Source organism: Hippocampus guttulatus, chromosome 5 (assembly GCF_054856545.1).
Source record: "Hippocampus guttulatus isolate MCC_2025c chromosome 5, RoL_Hgut_1.0, whole genome shotgun sequence".
Taxonomy (NCBI): Eukaryota; Metazoa; Chordata; class Actinopteri; order Syngnathiformes; family Syngnathidae; genus Hippocampus; species Hippocampus guttulatus.
The window spans coordinates 11,281,478-11,302,889 of record NC_141265.1 but is presented as its reverse complement, the minus strand read 5'-3'; the positions used below and the strand labels follow the sequence as shown (position 1 = coordinate 11,302,889).

At 41.9% G+C, this 21,412-nt stretch overlaps 1 protein-coding gene across 3 annotated transcripts in view; it reads right to left on the bottom strand.

Annotated features, from left to right (window-relative positions):
- pdlim2 (PDZ and LIM domain 2 (mystique)) overlaps positions 1-19,484 on the bottom strand; it is a 34,965-nt gene extending 15,481 nt beyond the window's left edge. The window contains exons 1-7 of one of the 3 annotated variants that reach the window (XM_086112143.1): positions 19,349-19,484; positions 19,183-19,256; positions 10,768-10,889; positions 8,857-9,008; positions 6,256-6,325; positions 5,865-6,013; positions 3,891-3,954 (exon numbers count right to left, since the gene is read on the bottom strand). In XM_086112143.1, coding sequence (XP_085968269.1) covers positions 3,891-3,954; positions 5,865-6,013; positions 6,256-6,325; positions 8,857-9,008; positions 10,768-10,860 — 528 coding nt within the window. In that variant the 5' untranslated portion in view covers positions 10,861-10,889; positions 19,183-19,256; positions 19,349-19,484. Of the gene's footprint in view, positions 1-3,890; positions 3,955-5,864; positions 6,014-6,255; positions 6,326-8,856; positions 9,009-10,767; positions 10,890-10,991; positions 11,013-19,182 lie in introns of those variants that run through there. The other 2 variants (XM_086112142.1, XM_086112144.1) reach the window with 2 other exon arrangements.
- Between the last annotated feature and the right edge of the window lie 1,928 nt (positions 19,485-21,412).

The window sequence follows — 21,412 nt, the reverse complement described above, 5'->3', positions numbered from 1 at the left end:
CACACTGAAGCCGTCAAGCGCAGATGGCAGTCAAAAATTACATTTCGTATCGACTTACAGGCCAGAATTGTGAGGAAAAAAAGACAAGTGTGGCGCACGAGGCATAAATCGCAAATTGCAGTTCAGTTCAAGACTGGGATGCATCAATTGTACAATGCTGGCAAAGGCACAAACTGTTGAAAGGTTCAAAATTACAACAATAAATGCCAATTATGATCTATTTTGTTGTGGGGATAGCGAGTTGAACTCAAGTTAGAGGAGCAAAGAGATGATTTGGCAAAGAGAAAGAACAACTAAAAATAAGAATGGGTGTAGCTATGAATAATCAAATATGTGAGGCTGTTCAAGACCAACAGCCATGACAGGAGCAAGTTCATTCCAACAGTCTGAGTGTGCGAGCAAGCCTATGCGTGCACGTGTGTGTGCGCGTGCTAGTTAGCCAATTCAAAATTGCGTTTCACAGTGCTGTCCCGTATGTAGCAGCTTCAGCTTCACAGCCACAGCAGTAGGTTGATCAGCTTGACAAGAAATTTCATTGTAAATTCATTCAAATTAGGTCAACTTAGCTTGACTAAAATGTAATATGGCATCAAAGTCAACTAAAAGTCAAACACAACCAACCTTTGCATGACAAATACAATGACCCTGCCTAGTCAGAACTATGATCACATTCGCGTCACACACTTACACTTTTCTAACAAGATCAACTAAGCCACCACTCATTTATATCATCTTGAATTAAAATTCCTTGCTGCAAAACCACATTCTCTTCCATCACTTTTTTTTTCTTTTAATAAAATACATTTCTCAGATGCTCCTGAACACATCATCAGTAATGTAACCTGGAGTCCTCCGTTGTTTCGGGTCTTTCAACACCCTCCCCTTCGACACCCTCTTCCAGACGACCCAGCCATGACTGATCAGACACGGCTTGTGTTCAGGTGGCATTTGCTAACCCTCAAGGATCTCCTCTCCTAATCTAAAGCCATCTCTAGGCTTTCTCTGCTTCCTCCGTGATGGTCCTGATGGCTCTTCTATTCTCCACTCAGGTGATGACCAGTGCACTCAAGGTTTAATAATGATTGGGCCACAAACCCTCTGCAGCCAACCTCGATAGGCATACACTTTACCTTCCAGACCTGCTTGCGACAGTCTGAGAGCAGTTCTTCATGTTTGATGTTCTTCCTCTCGTGGGCCACATCCAGGCAGTCCTCCCATGGGACAGTCGGCTTCAACAGGATCATGGTTTTCACCACCTCTGAAACCAGGAGGATGTCTGGCCTCAGGGTGGTTTTGGCAATGTGCTGGGGGAACTTGAGTTGTTTGTCCAAGTGGATAGACAGCTGCCAGTCTTTCGCAGGAATTGTGGTGGGTTTCTGGCTCCTACGGTGTTTTGCAACTGCTCTGCAGCCTTCACGAAAGTGATCGTATGGGTGGTGGTGCGGGACTGTCTGCTGCTGCTGATTCCCACACAAATGGCTTCCGCGATGGGTTTCAGAACTTGATTGTGGTGCCAAGTATACGGACTTTGCCCAAGAGCTACTGGACAACAGCTCAATATGTGCTCCAACGTGCCCCTTCCTGGGCAGTTGGGAGACTCGTGTTTTTTCCTGAGATGGGCTGGGCAGAATGTTGTACACTGCCTGGACAAGGAACTAATATGGAATTGGCATCCTTGTCAAACTGTTTCCAGAGTGCCATTTTGCAGACTTGTGGCCATTTAACTCAAACCCTCTCTGGAGGTCTGTTCTGAGGAATTGTTTGCGGCACTTGGGAGATTCTTGGCTCTGTGGGGTATTTCCAGGCCTGGCTCCTGCTGCATCTCACCGGGTAGGGTACCCGTGCGTTGTGTCACTTGTTCGCCCTCATCCAGTCTATTCCTGGTTGCCACTGGTTTCTCCAGCAAAGTGATTGATAAAATACATCTCTCAGATTGCTCCTGAACACATCACTTATGAAATCTGGAGTCTGTGGGTGTTATCAACAATAGACATCCTCTTCCAGGCGACCCGGCGGTGGTTGAACATACCCGGCTTGTGCTCAAGTAGCATTTGCCCATGGATCACCTCTCCTCATCCAGAGCTATCTCGAGGCTTTCTCTGCTTCCTCCATGATGTTCCTGATGGCTCTTCTACTCTCCACCCCGGCGATGCTAGCGTACTCAAGTTTTAACCCTGGTCGGTTACATCGTCCCCCTTTCAATCCGCTGCCTCGGGTATCTAAGCATCACTTATCTCACTTCTTTCAACCTTCAACAGATTCAAGTAACCACAAGGACATGTTGCAAAGTCGGAATGCCCTAAATCCACTTGAACGTACAGAACAAGCCTCAAGAGACTTTGCGGTTGCATCAATGTGATATCAGGAAGGATTCCATATTTCTATTTCTGCTGTGTCTACTGGAGCCAGATACGCCATTACTTTGTAAGTCGGTATCCTCTTTCAAACGGGCCACCTAAACCCACGTTTTCACCACTTTCTGTCCTGTGTGTAAAACATTTTAATGCGGGATTAGTGGTTCGGGTCGAGAGTGGTAATTTGACCAGCCGACTGAGTCACGCCCGTGTGTTAAAAGCAATCGACACTGTCATGCTGACGTGACGACACACCTAGTTATCTTACCGTCACCTCCCCGACTGTTGTTGTGACACGCACTTAAGCAAGCTCTCTTTGAAAGGCAAGAGCAAATAAATGCCAGCTCTACTCCACGATGTGGTAACTGGCAGTGTGAAAGTGGCTAGCGCATCAGGATCCCGTTTAATTTGTCAAAAACAAAGCATCCCAAACTCCATAACACATTTTTTAGATGAACCTTTAGCCTGCAGCCTCCTATAAGGAACACTCACACGTTTTGAAGTTCAAACCTCTGCATATTTATCTAAGTTTATGAAGTGTCCACAAGAGTTATAAAAAGGTCTGGAATTCCTTCTGCCATTACAAGGGGTCTTGTATGTTTTTCCTGCTCTGTCATCTCACATGTTCAGTCTTTAGTGAAGCCAAGCGTGCACACATAGCTGAAATAATTCACAATGAACTTTCCCACAACATGTTCTCTCTTAAGCTCACGAAAGGCTCTGCAGATGCCCGAGTCACCCTCGTTTTGGTTTTGTTGCTGGAACTGTAAATAAGCATTGGTGGCATTCACATGATAACCACAAGCCTCCCCTTTTAAGTATTTGACTGTTTAGAAATGACCCAAAGTTAAGGTCGTTGATTTCATCACAAATATTTTCGAACTGCTGTCTAGCTTGACTGTGAAATATTTCAATAAGAGTGATGTTTCTTGTTTGCACACTTCCTGCTATAAATTTTTTTTTGGGATCTTGTTGTTATAATAAGATCCTCATGCAACACTGACAGTCTAGCATCACACACACAATGTGCTTGAGTTAAAGACGAAAAAGTAAAACATGTCATTCACTTCTGGAATGGGCAAATCTGTTGAAACAAAACAGATGTAGACTTTATGATCACAACAAGAATACAGTAGAGGCATGTCCAGCACATTGTGCTGTACAAACTTGTACCGCAGCATCAGGCTACAGATAGGGACGAACGTCAACGTTTCACTCAGATCATGCCGATGAGACAGTATGTCCTGTTCAAGGTTAGGGGTGAACTAGTGCCTATCCCAGCTGACTTTGTGCGAGGCGGGGTACATCCTGAATTAGCAGTGAGTCATTCGCCGAGCACATACACGGTAGACAAACATACATGTCTGGAATGTGTGAGGAAGCTGGCGTACCTCGAGAAAACTCAAGCAAGCACAGAGTGAACTCTAAACAAAGGCCTGAGCAAAAATTCAAACGAGGAACATTTTGGACACGAGGCAGATGCAGTAACCACATAGAATGCTTCAAAAAGGACACAAAATGTTGACAGAAACCAACCTGCGAAAGTGGCCTGGACAGTCTGTAATTCTTCTCCTCTGGGGACCATGAACGCAGCTGGACACTACAACAAGGAAAGCAAGTAACAAATGATGCTTGTGTATTGGGGCAGAAATATGGACAATGGATCATGTCTTCTGGGTATACTTTTTCTTTTTTTTTAACTTTGGGATCAAATTTTGTAAATGACTGAATGTGTTGATTATGGATTCAATGTTACTAGCAATCGCATTTGCAGTGCAATGTCTCACGTATGCAGTCCCGTAATAAGGTAAACAAAGTGTAACAATGTCATCCAAAATCGCAACCAGAATAATTTTTTTCTAATGCATTTATACTCATGGGCACTTCAAACATTGCAGAAAAGACTAATAATTAAATAGGATAAAGTAAATGCATTTTTTTTTAAATGAAGGGCAAAACAACTCACTGAAGCCAAACATTTGACCTGTGGGCCTATAAAGTTGTCGTGCAGAGTCCACAAATGGCCAGCATACAATAAGTGTGGTGAACGTTCCACATTCTGCTTTTGTTAAAGTGACTGCAAATGGAGGAATGTGATATCCTATGCATATCCTTTGTTACTACAGTATAAGCTTGTGGCTCCACTTTGTTATTCTCACACCTATTGACACTGGATGCTGCAGCGTCACGGGAGCACTTTGTCCACTTTTAATCCTATTCAACTTGTCAAACAGAACACTTTTCACAAAGCATCAACTATCGCCAGATGAATACAGCTAAAGGAGCTTTAAACAGAGGCCTAAAAACGTTCTTTCAGGATGATGCAACTAGAATCGCTCCTAATGTTTTACCATGATCAATTATCATTGTACATTAGAAAGAATTGTGAATGAGCAGAGATAAAATGTGATTTGTTCAACTCCTATGAACTCCAGGAATCCTACACAAGTAAGGTTTAAAAATGCAGACCCCAATTTCCAGATTTCTCTGTCATAACTGATTAAAATATTTGTGACATTGGATAAAATGAACACCGAAAAAGGCATTAACCTGCGTATGCAAATGTCAATGATTAATGAAAGTACTAATTCATAATTTCATACAGTTTTAGTGAAAATAAAAAGTTTCACTTTAACTATTTTCTCCCTAGAACGTCTGAGGGCTTGACGATGAAGTCATTCCAATTACATAACTTTCAAAGGCAATATCAACACTATTCAGTAATCCATCCAGTTTCTGATCCGCTTTATCCTCACAAGGGTCGCGGGGCGTGCCGTGGCCTATCCCAGCTGTCTTTGGGCAGTCGGCAGGGGACACCCCGAACTGGGTGCCAGCCAATCGCAGGGCACACAGAGACGAACAACCATCACACTCACACCCACTATTCAGTAAACTTCCAACCCCTGATTCCAAGAACTTTTTTGTTCCAAATTTACAGTGTAGAAATTGCCACAAACAAATTAATCATGATTCCATGACTGATTTCCGCCATCTAGTCAAAAAATGTTTACTTTTAATTAAACACAAAGAATCGGTCTGTTTTCAAGGAGGACTTTAGAAATCTGATATTTACTGTTGAGCATCTGAAATTCCGAGCATTTTGACAATTTTTTTTTTAACGCATACCCATCGATTGTCAAAATCAATTTGATAATCGATTAGCTGTAAACTGTAGCACCTTTAGTGACTATTTAAATCTTACGGAATTAACTCTGAATTTGTGCCACTCTGCCATTTCATGTTTCCCCTCAATTCATGGAAAATTGGCTGGCAACCAGTGCAGGGTATCCCACGCCTTGTGTCCGAAGACAGCTGGGATAGGCTCCATATATGGATTAGAAAATGGATGGATGGAATTCATAGGGAAGTTGCCATCCTGGAAATCACAGTCGCATTAAGCATAATTTCACAAAGGGCACATTCACATTTGTCCGACTATGATTTTAGGGTATCTGATACAGTACAAGTAAACGTTAAGACTCGGACACAAAAATTCAGGGGAGCTTTTACCTCTTGTTGGTGGTGGTTGTCAATGTCTCTTTCTTGCAGTCAGGACTGTCAGGAGGTTGTGAATACGGCACAGGTGACAGTGATGCAGGGCTGGATATGCTGTATTGTCGATAGTTCTGATTTTCGTCTCGACTTACTATTACTGCTTCCTACAAATCATAGCATTGAGGGACAGTACGTAAGCATTGGATTAATATTCTGTTATTGAATTTGTTGCACCCACAAGGACATCAAAACATTACTTTTTATGACCAAAAAAATAAATTATACAAAAAAGAAAAACTCAAACAAAACTGATTTGTGCATAAATGTGATTTTACAGATTGTGTTGGGCATCAGAGCATAGCTTTCAAGGAGACAGATGACAGAAACCAAAAAAAATAAATCTGACCTGAAAGTGCCCAGTGAGCTGTTCAGGGGTGCTGATACCATTTGTCTGTTTTGGATTGGACAGTGCACACCTAGAGAGACAGAAATCCACAGGTATCAATCGAAGATCAGCACTTGGTTATGTAGGATTTAAAGTTAGCTTCAAAATATATTTTCAATCCGACATCTTTTAAGAACAATGATGTTAAAACAATGACTGCCGAATAAAGTTAAATAATACAGGTTGTAAGTTCATGTTAAAATTTTACCGACTGGAACATCGTTTAGAATGACACTATGGAAAATGTTTGGACTGCTTTGGATAATGTTCAAGCATGTCCGTTGGCATGAGACTGCGTGTCTCTTTCAAAAATATTCCTCTGACAGCTCGCCTCTTTCCAACTACTGCAGTCCCTTTTGCTTTAAATAAAAACACATTCTGCAAGCAATTTGATGATTAAATTTTGAGGGGGGGGGCAGCTCGGTGGCCAATTCAAACACACAGTGCCCCCCTAGCTGCAGGCCTGGAGGATGACTGGCTCTCGGTCAAGCCTGAGGTACTGTAATGAGGCGAACAGGAAAGCTTGAATGCCTGTGGTAAATCACGCAGAAACACACCAACTCTCATCGCTATTCTGTGTGTAGGGAAGGGATGACAAGAAAAGGAACAAGTATAGAAGCTGAAAAACGTTACTTCTCCAGAGGACATTAGAAAAACATCAGCGCTTTGAAATGGGAGCCGAATGCCAGAGAATTATTATTTTTTTCCCCCTTGGCCTCTAATCTTCATCAGTGTGACGAGACAAGTGGCGGCCAACAGACAATACCATGTATTGCAGGTTAATGATTACATCAGTGTTGAGTCTATGAGCACCGACCTCTCCATTACAAAGATAAATGTGTCAAATACAAAAAATGCTGAGTGTCTCTTTCCATCATTGAATTTTATCAAAATAAAGCAGCACTTATTAATTCAAGTCCCTCATTGGTGTCATTAAGGGGACCTGCCTAAGGCAGAGTCCTCAGACGTGTACAGAAGACGTCCTCGCTCTCATAAACTGAAATATTAATTGCTCAGGATTGAATGAAGGGAAAACAATTCCACACTAACTAGATCATAGTATGTGGTTAAAATTGAAATATATAACGAGCATGTATTTTGAACATATGCACACATTTTTTTTCTCCATTTAAAGTGACATTTTTGTCATACAACTTGTGACAAAGTGTGTGGTCCTGTGCCCCCCACCCATCGCCCAATAGTATTGATGAAACATTGTGGCCCTCCCTCCAGCATTTAAATTGGCCAGCGCTGATATTTGCTTGGAAGTCTTCCCAAAAAACATAATACACAGTATTAAACATACTGGTATTCTGACTGGATGAAATCAAGAATCAGTCCATTTGATGGCACCTTCCAGAGAGTTGTGTTGCGCTACGGTGTTCTACGGGCAATGAAAAACACCCATTTCACATGAACACGCCTCACTCGCCTGCTATGTTGCTGTCAACCGTGATCTCAACCATCAGACAGCAGTGTCACGGATTCTGTGGCTAAAATAGTTGGGCATTTTTAACATTCCATACCAGTTCCACGCCTGGAAGTTATTCAGGTGCAGTTCAGCCAGACAATAAAATGACTCAAAGAGTGGCAGAGATGTAAGTTGCACGGAAACCCAATGACTGTGTTCCTGCTTATACTAGTTGTGAACCAAGTGAGGTCACAATGCACTGCGACTTTCACATTTCAAAGGGTGTAACAAAGAACTTCAATAGCACAACATGCTAAATAGATTACTTCAAATGGTTATGCACCTCAAAACAAACAACTCCAAACACACACTGTACATGCACATGGTTGCAAGAAACAAAGCCCCTTTTTCAGTTTTCGGGAAAGTTTGAGTGATGATTGCTCAAAGTGCCAATGCCGCCGGCCACATGTTGAGTCGGAAAAGAGCGCGCTTCCAACTAAACCAAGAACAAAATTGTAAACATGAAAAATGTGTGCTGTGGTGCTACAAACCTCTTTTTTGCAGCACCGCAGTTTAATGTATGTGCAATACACAACCACAGACAGTGGCAGTGTCCTTCTAGCTCAGCGGGAGACACAAGATCAGCAATACACACACATGGACATTGGACACCTCAGGAGATAACTTGTGAAAGTACCGTACATGTGTGTGAGAGCGCTTTCTAACGTCTGGCTGAAACCCATAAGAAGGAAAGACAATGTTGAAGAAGGATTGGGGGAAACAGTGAAAAGAAATGGAATAAAGGGAAGGCCCTCTATTAAATTTGCAGCCAAGTGCGCAGGCCAGACTGAAAGAAAACCCCTTTGGGGTTCCAAACACGTTTGTTGGAGAACCAGGGAAAACAACAATGTGGCTCCAATTCAAACTGGTATTTCCTCTGATGGCAATCACTTGTTTTGTTTGTGCAGTGTTTAAATGATGACTAAAACACAAAACAGTGGAAGGACTGACTGTAATCTTGGCATTAAATGAGGGAGGCGTATGAACTGGAAAAAAAAAACCCATCCGAGTACACATTATTTGTGTAGTTTAAATGCTAAAAACAGCCGCAAGAATGTGAAGATCATAATGTTTTGATTCATGGTGCATACCTCTCCACCATCAGCTGCAGATGGGTCTTGGAGTTCTTGATTTTGTTCTGGGCTTCTGCATTTAGCATGTCAGCAGTATTTTCCCCATTGATGGCCAAGATGACATCACCTGGTTTGAGAGCTGCTTGCTCCGCTTTGCTACCTCCGTTGACCTGTTGAAGAAGAAAAAAAATGAAGAATTTAAAATAGAGGCCCTAATCTAACCCCTAATTGTTTAACAAGTGGCTGTGCTGACAACTTGTCAATAAGAGGGATGGAGCATTAGCAAATGCGTAACTGACAGAAGACAAAGTTAAGTTGTTTCCACAATGCGTCATGCCTCTGATCCATTGGTGCACTTACTATACTAACAGAAGACAACCAATGAAACATTGGGGGCGGGGCAGAAGAATTACTAAGTTTAACGCAACCGGTTTATCTCACGGCTGTGTCATGCTTCTCAGCCAGCAGTCTATTATACCAACTGTCAGGAAGACGCAGTTGACACAGCTATTAACATGCAGAAAAAAGTGGAACTTCAATCAACAGTAGAACGATTGATAGACGTCCTTTGGGAGAGAAGTCCTTAGTGTGACAGACTTGATGGTTTGACCTTTGCAATTACTGTGCACTCCCTATACATCAAAGCCAATGTCACACACCGCCACATCAGTGGAAATTCCACTTTAATGGGAGCAACCGTTTTCAAGCCTCACACAAGACTTTTATACACAAAGGCTAAGATCAAGGGCTTGATTGTAAAATTTGTGGCCTGACATTTTCGGTAAAATGTAAAAAAAAAAAGTGAGAAAGGGAAGAGAAGTGAACAAAGAATGACTACAAAAGGGTTCAGTCTCCAAAAAAAAAATGTCTGCAGAGAGAACGCCAGTCACTTCGTCCAAGTAAGAGGGCAAAGAGGCCATGCCTGTGGCCCTTCAACAGGCAATTAAGTGTTGTTGCGGTGATTCACATGCCTGGATTAACTACGTGCAGTCCGATAAATTATTGTCATTCAAGTCTTTGACCAAGCAAAACAAGAAATCACTATTATTCAGGCAACTTGAATGAAATACTGAATCCATGTCAGTGCCAAGTGCCAGCAGGTTCACCTCATCAGCCAGTCGGCTTCTCAACAGCAGTGGTCAGACCGCCTGTCCGTCAAACTGGACAATGCCAATCGGTTTCAATGAAGAGCTTTTCCCTCTTACAGCTGAACTTGGCGAGACTTCGGAAAGGACGTTTGATATTTGCGACTAGGAAACACACTGGTGTTGTTGACTGGGCAGCGGTAACAAAATCCAACCGAGAGCCCAATATTTGTGCACAGCCACGCAAACCTTTTCAAGAGGGGAAATGATACATGTTTTACAAGTAAAAGGAGATTGAAACTGTCACAGGTTTCTACCAAATTTATACTCTGTGCTGAAGATCTTGCTGGGGATTGTAGGGAAATGCAATGATGTGGCAGTGGGATGCTAAGTGAGCAGAGCTGTACGTCTCCTGCATGCAGACATATTCGACACTGCAAAAACAAAAAATCTGGTCTGCAAAACGGTAAGCTTATGTGAATTACTGGTACGTGTGGTACATGCATGTTATCACTGAGAGAAACGCATATCCGTATCCAAACACATTTAACTGTGCACTCCAGACCAGCAGCAACTAACCTCCCACCTCAACTTCCACTGTAACTGTAATCAGTGGCTTCCTTCTAATGTAATCTACTTCCATTCTATTCTAATGGTTTTGCCTTGCAAGGAAATAGGTAAGAGACAGCCTGTGAATTCAAACAAAGACAAGAAAAGGGACGTCGTGAGGAGGAAATTGACTTTGCATGGCATGCCATTACAGTCTGTGTTTTGACAAAAAACAGAGGATATGGTTTGATAAGGCGAGAAGAGGTTCAGCGGCAGGGCGAGTCTCGACAAATACCTTAGATACAGTTATGGCCTTTTTGAAGTCCCTTCCTCCAACTATTCTGAAGCCCCATGGCGATGGACCAATCAAGTTCACAGTCAGTGCCATTGATCAGTCTGGCACACACTCTTGAGAACCTGAAATCAAAATAAAAGGCTGTTAATTAAAAGGCATTGCTGTATGTGTACCGAACTTTTTTTTTTTTTTTTAAACTTGAACATTTGCCGTCATTGCTTTACATTAGACTCATCAAGTGCAGACACTGAACATTGGAATCTGACGTTCACCTCCACTGGACTAAATCCTTTTGACATCAACTGCATAACGACATCAAACAGGAATGGGAGGAATCTGGAGGTGAGCTCGGAACACATGACAAACATTATTCAAGAATTTGCAAAGGCAAATCGTTTCAATAAATCTAAATGGACACTTGAGCCAAGGAAAATAAACGCATGTTGTTAAAGCACTGGAGCGTGCTTCTATGCTATGGGCTACAGTAGCGCTATTTGCTGCACATTTTATGGGCCAGGGCTTGCGTAGCAGAAATCACATGTGGTTGACTGAGTTATGCAAAATGTACAATATGACAAAGTTAAACTCTGCTTTTTGCTCATGACGCTCACATTATTTGGACGTAACCAGACTTTTGGCATCTTGTAAACAAAGAGTTGTGTATCTGGAGTGTACGCACAACCATCTTGTATGGAAGCAAATAACGAAGGATACCTGAAGTTACCCGTCGCTTTCTGAACATAAGATGTGGCCGCACTGTTATGAAGCAGTGGTGCCAATTAATTTATTGGAATTACCTCCTCACTGACTCTCTTAGACTTGGCAGGTCTGCTGGACGGAGTGCCAATGTGAAAGAACGAGCCACTTTCACACGGTGGTTAATTTTTGTATTTGGCGATGTCATTCACGAGTGTAATTAGGTAGCTCGGTGATGAAATGCTGCATGTGATAACGCAATGGAATGTTTATGGGCACTCGCTTTTAGTGTGCATGGTGCGTGTTCAGGTGAGGAAATTGTTCCATTAGCCACTGGTCACACAAAGATTAATGGTCGGCACTCTCATTTGTGTTTGTTCATGTGTCGATGCACTGTTAAAAAGATTTTATCCCACATTCTCCGCTCTGCTTCCGCAAGTAGAAGCAAACAGCTGGAGACCAGAAGTACATGACGGCCAACATCATTCTAACAAAAAAGCCCTTGGCCCTTCAGTACAAGGGGGCAGGTTCACTCCATAAGAAAAATTCGCCCCTAAAACGAGCTGATTTTATCATGGCAATAAATATGCAGAATAAAAATACAGTGATCCCTCACTACTTCGCGATTCACATATTGCGGATTCAGTGCATGGCGGATTTTTCAAAAATATTCATCCAACCCCCCCCCCCCCCACAAAAAAAAGCGAAAATGCCGGAAAAGGTCCGTGAGAGGCAGCGAAAGTCAGCAAAACAACAGCGAGTCACAGAGAGCAACATATACAGTACTACATGTATATTTCATGTTTACAGTATTTTGTTATGTATACACTAACCTAACTTATACATCTTTATATATGTATATATACACACACAAATCTATCTATATATATATATAGAGAGAGAGAGAGCATTAAGTAATGTTAATTACTACAAACATTTACTTCTACATGCATGTAAACCATTAAATTTGGCCTTATAAATATTATATATACTCTTACACATGTAGATACAGTATACCTGTACATCCATGGGGGGGGGGGGATTACCTACTTCACAGGGGGTTCTGGTCCCCATTCACCGCGATAAGCGAGGGATCACTGTAATTCAAATTCTTAATCCCTGTGGTATTTTGAAGAAAGCATGCCACAGTTGTGCTTATCATATGCAGTACAGTATACCAATATGCCAAAGTTTGTGGATAGGCACAACTCTGCAAAAAAGGCAAGTTTTGCCAAGCAAAAACATAACGCACTTCAATAGTTTTTCATTTATACAGCCATCTTGGCCCAACATTACAGCTATAAATGTGTACCCAGTTGATCTACAGTATTTCAGTTTTCATAAAATTGTACTTAGTATGCATAACTATTGAAGCAGTACAAAAATATCACGTGGGCCAAGTAAAACCAAACCGCATTTGCACCCAAACGGACATCATAGACACATTGAAACCGTTTTAAATTGTGAAAAGACACACGGTGTAATTTAGCTTAAAAAGCTTTTGTTTTGATGTTAAATAATGGCAATTATTGTATATTCACAATTTGAAGACGGGACCTACAAAAGCATAAACCAATTACTGCAGAAGCATGTCACAAATTAACATTCAGAGTGATCCACAGCAATAGAGGCTAAGTAATACATACATGTTAACCATGTGTTGGATAATAAATAATTATTTTTACCCAGGACCTCCAGGAACAAAAAGAAAGCCAATAATTACAGACATTTCATACATAAATACTATTAAAGCTTCAGAAGATGAATAGTGTATAATTTAAAGCTGCAGAGAATCTGGGAAGTAAGTGAGGGATATATCAATCATAAAAAGCTTGGAGCAGTGATGGGCAACTGGCGAGCAGCCTACACTCCGAGTGGCCCCTTGATTTAAAGACGTTTCCTCTAAAAAAGGCGGACCCCCGAAATCAAGGCTATGCGCCACTTTTTTTTTTAAATTCAATAATTATTTTCTGTTTTGTGATTTTAGGGGGAAAATATGTATTCCAGGTTTATAACCATATTATTTAGGTGGTTTGCTAGCGTTGTAAAAAAGCAATTGGCTCATGTTCTCAAATTAAGAGCCGTTACACAGGAGAGAAGGAAAAACCACAAACCCATTACTGCACTGAGGGGAACTGGCCACTGATCAGGTTCAAGTTGCACTTGCAGGTGGCAAAGTGCTGGACTGTGAGATTTATCCGGCTCTCGCACACTATTGGTTCAGTCATATAAAAGGCATCTCCATAAAAGGTGACTTGTGTTCTGGTGACCTCTAGCTATTGCTGCCACACCACTTTAGACACAATACAACACATTCAAACAATAGGAGGAATTCTTGTCATGAAATCATCACTTGGCTCGCTGTTCGGCATCAGCTGAGCCGCACTGTGGACGATGCAAATGGGGGAGGAACATGCAGCTGTTTTGAAGAACTTCAAGGCAAACCTCGCCATTCTTAAATCTCCAAATTCATATGCATCGATCGACAGTTGTGTAAATGAATTCATTATGACCATTATCTAGTCATGTTCCTCTTTGATTCTCCCCTCTTTCATTTATAACTGCTTCAAACGACAAAGTGTATGCAGAAAACAGGTTAAGATTGCACGACTGTCTGTGTCTTATGTGTTGTGTTGTATTATTTTGTCATTTTATGTTAACTGTTCTGTTGATGGCGGCGCGGGTACCCGCAGCGGCTCGTCTCTCTCCTGTGGTTGAGAGGAAAGAAATGTCATCTGTGCTGTATGGTGCACATAGAGCACATTTGACAATAAAGTTGACTTGAACTTGAACTCACAAAAGTCGCTGGCATGCTGGAGCCTATCCCAGCTGTCTTTGGGCAGGAAGCGGGGTACACCTTGAACTGGGTGTACTCACAATCACATCTCGGGACAATTTTGGGTGATGCATTAACCTGCCATGTGTGTTTTTCGGAACGTTGGAGGAAACCGGAGTACCCGGAGAAAAGCCACACAGGCGCAGGGAGAACATGCAAACTCCACACAAAAAGGCTGGAGCCCAGAATCAAACCTTGGACCTCTGCACTGTGAGGTGGACGTACTAAGCAGATACAGTATATTAGAGAAGTATTTTCCATTAGGTATTATGTATTTCGCACAGGTGTTGTTGAACTATTATGTTGCTACAGTGTTTAAAGAACATGAGCCAAAAGATGCTGCACAGGTCATCACTTTGCTCTATTTATGTCGCGGGCACATTCTCACTTGTAAAGTAGAATTTCAGTCAAATGAAATCACACTTGCTATGTGTAAATTTGTTCTGACACAATTATGAGGGCTTTTCCCTTCAAGGTAAAACATAAGAAGAAGGTGTAAGGGAGACCAGCGGGCTAATGCAAAACTTCAAGTTGCTGCTTCAACATGCAGAGAGCCTTCAGGGTTCGACAAATACAACTTTTGTCTTCCAAAAAAAATATTGCATCTTGGTGACAATGCTGAATTTGAGAGCAGTCTGTTCATTTAAAATCACAAATTTCTATCTGTTAGCCTACATGCATTGCTTGTAGTCAACTATTTCACGGCAGATAGAAAAATGGAGGAGGCTGAAAAATAAGATTTGACTGATAGGAAATACTTGGAAGTCATTTTGGCTCGAGCCAACAGAAACAACACTTAACTCGCATTTGCTCGAACGTGTAATGGGTGCAGAGTGAGTCAAACAAAAGTCCGTAGATGAGTATGTAATGGCCAAGAAGAGTAGGCATAATAAAAACTGCATTCTTCAGGGTCATTAACTTTGATTTGTATCTCATACATTTACAGTCACCAAACGTGTGTCTGTAAACCACCCCCCCCCCCCCCCCCCAAATAGCAGCAATAAATAAGTGAGCTGGTGTTAACAGATTCTCCATTAGGCTGAATGTAGCTGTGTAATTAGTAGGAGCCCTGCGCTGTGCCACTTCACGGAGCTAGTCCCATTTTGGTGTAATCCCCCTCCCCCCCCCCCCCCCCTCCTTTCAAAACTCCAAAGGCTTGTCTTGGCCTCCATGTACCAAAGAGATTTTGATGGATTATTTATTTGCCTCATTTAACAGCCCAGCCCGTCATGATATATTCACCAGATTAGGAGGGTAGGTAGGTGCAAATCACCTGAAGCACAAAAGCCATAAATTAAAGGCGAAGCCAAATTAAAAGTTCGCGGATTAATATTGTGTTTGTGAAATATGAATGAAACAGCAAAATCCACCCATTTTAATCCATCCCAGGAGGCGGCCATTTTGTCAGTGGCTGTCGACTGAAAATGACCTCACAGAAAGGTAGAATTTAAACATGAATGTAGTGTTTACAGCAGGGGTCACCAAACTACGGCGCGCGGGCCGCGTCCGGCCCGCCTCCACATTTGGTCCGGCCCCCCTGAACAATACCAGAGAGTCTTTTGATTTATTTTTCATCTATGTACATTTGTATTTTATCATAAAATTTGGCTTTTGCAATAAAATATTCCTTAGTTATGGACTATTTTCATGATTAACTATTAGCTAGTAACAATTTCATAAACACATACAGTATAACGTGACATTTGTTCCATCCGTGCCGTTATCTGGCAACCCCAGAAAAAAAAAATCCTAAACTCGTCCCTTTCAAAGAGAACGTAATCATGGCGAAAAGGTGAGGTAAGAGAAAAAAAAATATTCAGAATACAGGGAATTTAACCCAAAATGGAGAAACGATTTTTTTTTTCAATGCAAAGAAAAGATTGTCTGTCTCATCTGTCGGTGCAGATTGTATTCAAAGATCTGCAAAGAACACAATCTGCGGAGACACTATGAATCCCGTCACAACAACAAGTACGATTTTTTGCATGGGCAAATGAGAGCAGACAAACCGTCAACGCTAAAAAGAGGAACGTTAGCTCAGCAAAATACATTTGTACGCCAAGCTCAGCTGAACCAGCCATCTGTTCGGGCTAGCTTTCGGTTTGCTCAACTGATAGCAAGCAGCGGTAAGGAGAGTTTGTCAAGAAATGCATGAATGCTGTCGCGGAGGTGGTGTGTCCCGAGAAGAAAGAAGTCTTTAATACCGCGAGTGTATCAAAAAAAGTTATTTGATTTTGTGTGGGTTTCTGGGAAACAATACATTTTTACGTCTAGGTACTCTTGCAGTCACACTTTTGCTGTTACAAACGGACCCCGGCCCCGCCATCAGAGAAGCAAAAAGTTATGTGGCCCTCACAGGAAAAAGTTTGGGGACCACTGGTTTACAGTGTTCTTACTCGGGGGGGGGGGGGGGGCACATAGAACAAATTACTGTATTGTAAAGACATGTTTGACTTGACTTCCCCTTTAAAACTAATTCAGTACCAGCCAATTCTAAACCAAGTCTGAAAAGACATAAAAACGTCTTTGGGAGTGAATGAGTTACGTAGGATTGACAATATTGTCTCTTAAATACAACTTTCTTTTTTTGGAATTTGAATGTTCTTCTGTGTCATTATTTGGCCTGTTGGCCCTTTTCAATGAAAATCATCCACACACATTTTGCTTTGTTTTGTTTTTAGTCATTTTCAAGTCAAGTCAGCTTTTATTGTCAAATATGCTCTATGTGTAACATGCAGCACAGATGAAATTACTTTCCTCTCTCAACCACTCAAATCACATTTTGCTAGCTTGTGAGCTTACTTTTGCCCTTATATCATGTGACTGAGATGAGCGTCTAGACAGGAAGATGCACCTGATTTTTGGAAAACGGGTCTATGGTGTGGTGGATAGGGATGCCCTGTTTTACACGCAACTTGACATGAAAGTCCAGCTACACTTTCACTCAACACTTTCTAGATAAAACTGAATGGTGATTTGGGTTTCAAATTTTGGATGAGTGTTACACAATGCATATATGAAGAAAAGCGCACACATGCATTCATGGTTACAAAAAGAAAAATCAGCAAAATGTAGGACAATTAAAAATAGGAGGAAATTCAAATGAAATCAAATAGCCTAATTTGGAAAATAAGGAAGTTATTTGTTATAAAGACTACAAGATGAGTTGTACACCACAAAAATGTTGCAGGTTGATACTGAGGAAAGTAGTCACACCAAGAGTTTTTGAGTGACTGAGCAAACAGACATCTGGATAATATACTTTGCACATTTAAATACAAGGCAGCCACAACACAGACATGTACATCAACACTTACACCTTTTCCCTGAATGAGGGTGTTTGTCTTTATGTTTGCACAAAAATCCACAGGGTCAGAATAACCCCCCAAAAGCATGGCTGATTAACATAACAGATGCTTCATAATCAACTGGGAGGCCCGCCCGGGCTTTGACAGCGGTGCAGCGTGGCGCACTGCGCTCCGACAGGTCGAAACCTACCGACAACTACACACCCACTGAATAAAACAAGAGGAATGCAACCACAAGCCTCTCCCTGGATTGTGTGAAATAACGTTCATTTTATTCATTCATCACACCCCTTTGGTCATTTTTAGCTGCAGTCGCCGGGGAGATCGGAAAATATCAAACAATAACAAATCAGGTCTCAGGGGGTGTTGAGTGAGGAGTTTGACACATGTTTATACTATGGCTCATGTGTCATCCAGAGTAATCACAGTCAGTGACATACCTGTGAATTGTGCGGGCTACGCCCTTCTACAGGGAAAGCATGCTACAAGATGCCACAATATTACAATTATCGTTTGGCCTGGAGCTCTCCTACCAATCTAGTTTTAATCGGAAACTGACACACCTTGGCTCCACTGATTTGCCCCTACTTCCCCCGTGTTTTCACTCTTCATGCAGCAAATGCGCTGCACTGAACTGTTCAGCAATCTCTGCACATACCATCCCATCTCACTTTGTTCAATACATGAAACCTCTCGAATGATCTCGCATCAAAGGGGAGACTCGGCCCTTTCAGTCATGTTTGATGCTGGGGGAGTTAAAAGCTCTTTGAAGCGGTGGAAACATATTTGGCATTGGCATTACGCGATGTGTTGCTTCTGGGAAAAAACATGTGACGTGCAAGTAAAAAAAAAAATCACAGAGAGACAGGAAGAAACTTTGATCACTCAAATATGTACTGATAAAACTGACTTCCTGATAGAATGTAAGTTCCACCCAGATAAAAGCCACAACACCCTGTCTCTTTTTTGCAGTTTTGGAGAGTGATTATTCACCAGTGGCAAAGTAACACCAGGATTGTTAATTCCCAAACCTGAGCCGCTGAGGTGCAGTCATGTCTAGACACTTTTTTTTTGTAATGAAAGAGAAAGAGAAGCAGGAAGAAGCCTGCTATTTGAGAGCTCTCAACACCAGTATTATAGGGTGAGGAGACAACGTGGTGAAAGTGTCAAATACTGCCATACATAAATCCACCAGCTGGTCCAAACTCCAGGCCCTCCACAAATCATTTTGACCGCCTAGTGTGCACAGGTAGCCTCAGTACTCATCTTTGGGAGCTGGGCAAGTGGAGGCTGGTGCACCTTGCGGGGGCAGAGGTGTTTTATTATTCCAATAAATTACAGCGATTTACGCCAGAAGACTTCCTTGTTCACAAATCGTCATATCTCGTGTCAATATTCTGTAAAATGACACCCTCCTTCATGAGCTGAGTCAACGCTTGAAGATTAACAACGACAGCAAACATTCTGAACACAACGCGTTGTGATCAAAGATGAAGCGAATGGCAAGTTGTAATAAATACTTCAGGTCCAATGATGATGTTTAATGTTGGGGAGGTTCAGGAAAAGTTTACTCACCTATATGAAGTGCTAAGTTTCAGTGCCGTGGGTCGTCGTCTCCACCTGAAGTCTATTTGCGTCAATATGCAAGTCTGTTTGACAAACGGAATTTAGGAGGTGTAAAGCTGGCGTAAAGAGCAGCTGTAACGGAAGTTGTACAAGGAAGCGTCAACTCGAACTCCACCTGTGGCTGCTCGCCCGGCGTTCTATCAAAAGGGATGAGCTCCCACTGCCATGTGCTCCGACCAAAATAAAGGCTTTGTCAACGGCAGCAACCCGGGGCGTGTCACACCGCAGGGGCGGGAGGAGACCAGGGTGTCGCCCCGGTGACGTTAATTGAGCCATTTCGCCCGCAAAACCGCCACGTCTGCTTTCGGCGACCTTACGCCACCTGCTGACGGGCAAAAGAAACGCGCGCGTGCTTCCTTGCCAAGTCACTTCCTGTACGTCATCTAATTGGAAGATTGGTATCACGACGCTCACAGGCGCGGTTTGCTTGGGAAGCGTTCTCAAGGAAGGCAAATTGTTTTTACTGCATCGCATCCAGTAAAAATGATTGAATAATCATGACACAGTCATATTGGTCATTGTCAAGTGCCATAGGAAATATTTCTGATTCTTCCTCGATGAACCGATTGTTTTAAACCATGTATTCAAGTGAGAGACTGTGCTTGTATTTTTTTTTATCAATACTTTTTATTCAGAATTCTATCGGTATGGTTTACAAGATTCATAAAAGGTTCGCCATATTTGGGTGTAATTTTAGGATGACCCTACAATTGTACTACCGATTGATTCCCAACCAGGGTGCTCTTCATCAATTATCCAATTTAATTTAATTTGTCAGAAAACGATTAATTTATCAGTTACAAATAAACCGTAGGTCAATGCATTATAATGACAGACAAAATAATTTTCCATGACATGGCGAAAGAGAATTTGGTGACTGTCAGGCAGTGTACTTCCGAGCATGCCTTCTAGCGCTTCTTATAAATAGTTGGTGCTCTTTATTTGCTTTGTTATAAGTGTGTCTATGACGTCTCTGATGATGACTGACAAAGAAAGACAGGAATATCTCAGATGAAAGGGCAGGATGAACATACTGTCAAAGCGAGATGAGTCACTAATCATGTGCGGAGAACCTGGCTGTGAGTTGTGGGCGATAGCAGGTCTTGAGTAAATGCGTCCTGTTACCGCTCGGGGAAATAAAGTGACTGAAGAGCCTCAGCTATTTTGTCTTCCTTTAAGTACATATGATGGCGTTAATATAATAAACCTGTGGATGCATCTGCCATTCATACAACAGAAGATGTCATGCCTTCCTGCGAGTATATCAGCTGGGTGGTCAAATAAACAGTCCTAGATTTCACAGTCTGTAAATGTGATTGTGAGTAAGATCATCACTATTTCAGTAAAATGGGTTCTTTGGCACAATAAAGGTTGGGGAACACCGCACTACCTTTCAGTAAACCTTTATAGTGAACTTGATTTGCCCCTCTCCAAACTTTTCAATGCACTTATCTACCCGTCCAGTGTTTTAGTACTTATATGCATTGGCAAAAATCAAAACAGGTGTTTGATTCATATATACACCGATAAATTTCCTGGTTCAATTAAAAATAGTTTTTTTTTTTTAACAGTCCTCAAATTTCCACGTAATAAGATAAAGACCACTCATAACAAACAACAATGCCTTGCCATTGCGAGGCTTCAAACAGGATGTTCTCAGAAAAAAAGTGGCAACTGAGCTTAGTCACAATGTCATCAGCATGTTGCAACAGAGATACAAAGAGACCGGAAGAATCACGGAAAGTCCTTGGAAATGTTCATTGATCGAACTCCTGTTGTGCACCTTGTCATTCAGATCGCTGTTTGAGAACAAATGGGAGAAAGAGAACTGAAACACGAAACAGATGAGCATGCACAACCGCAACATGCCTGCTACAATTAATGCAACTAATTTTACAATACTAATACAATTAAAACTGCTCTTTACCATAACATCATCAATGCTCATGCAATCAATACGGTACGCACTTCTCCCTTATTTCAGTTGCAACCCACCTCCTATCATTATCGCTGTCCATTGTCCTTCTTTATCACTCTGAAAACCCAAATCGGTGGTAGCAGGCAGCTGCCCCACAATGTGTCCTTAAGTCTGTTGTAAGTATCTCCCTGAGAAAGATGTTTTCCTTGGCCCCATCATCTACCGTAGTGCTTTCTCTTGCTGGGTTAAGTTGTTATCTTC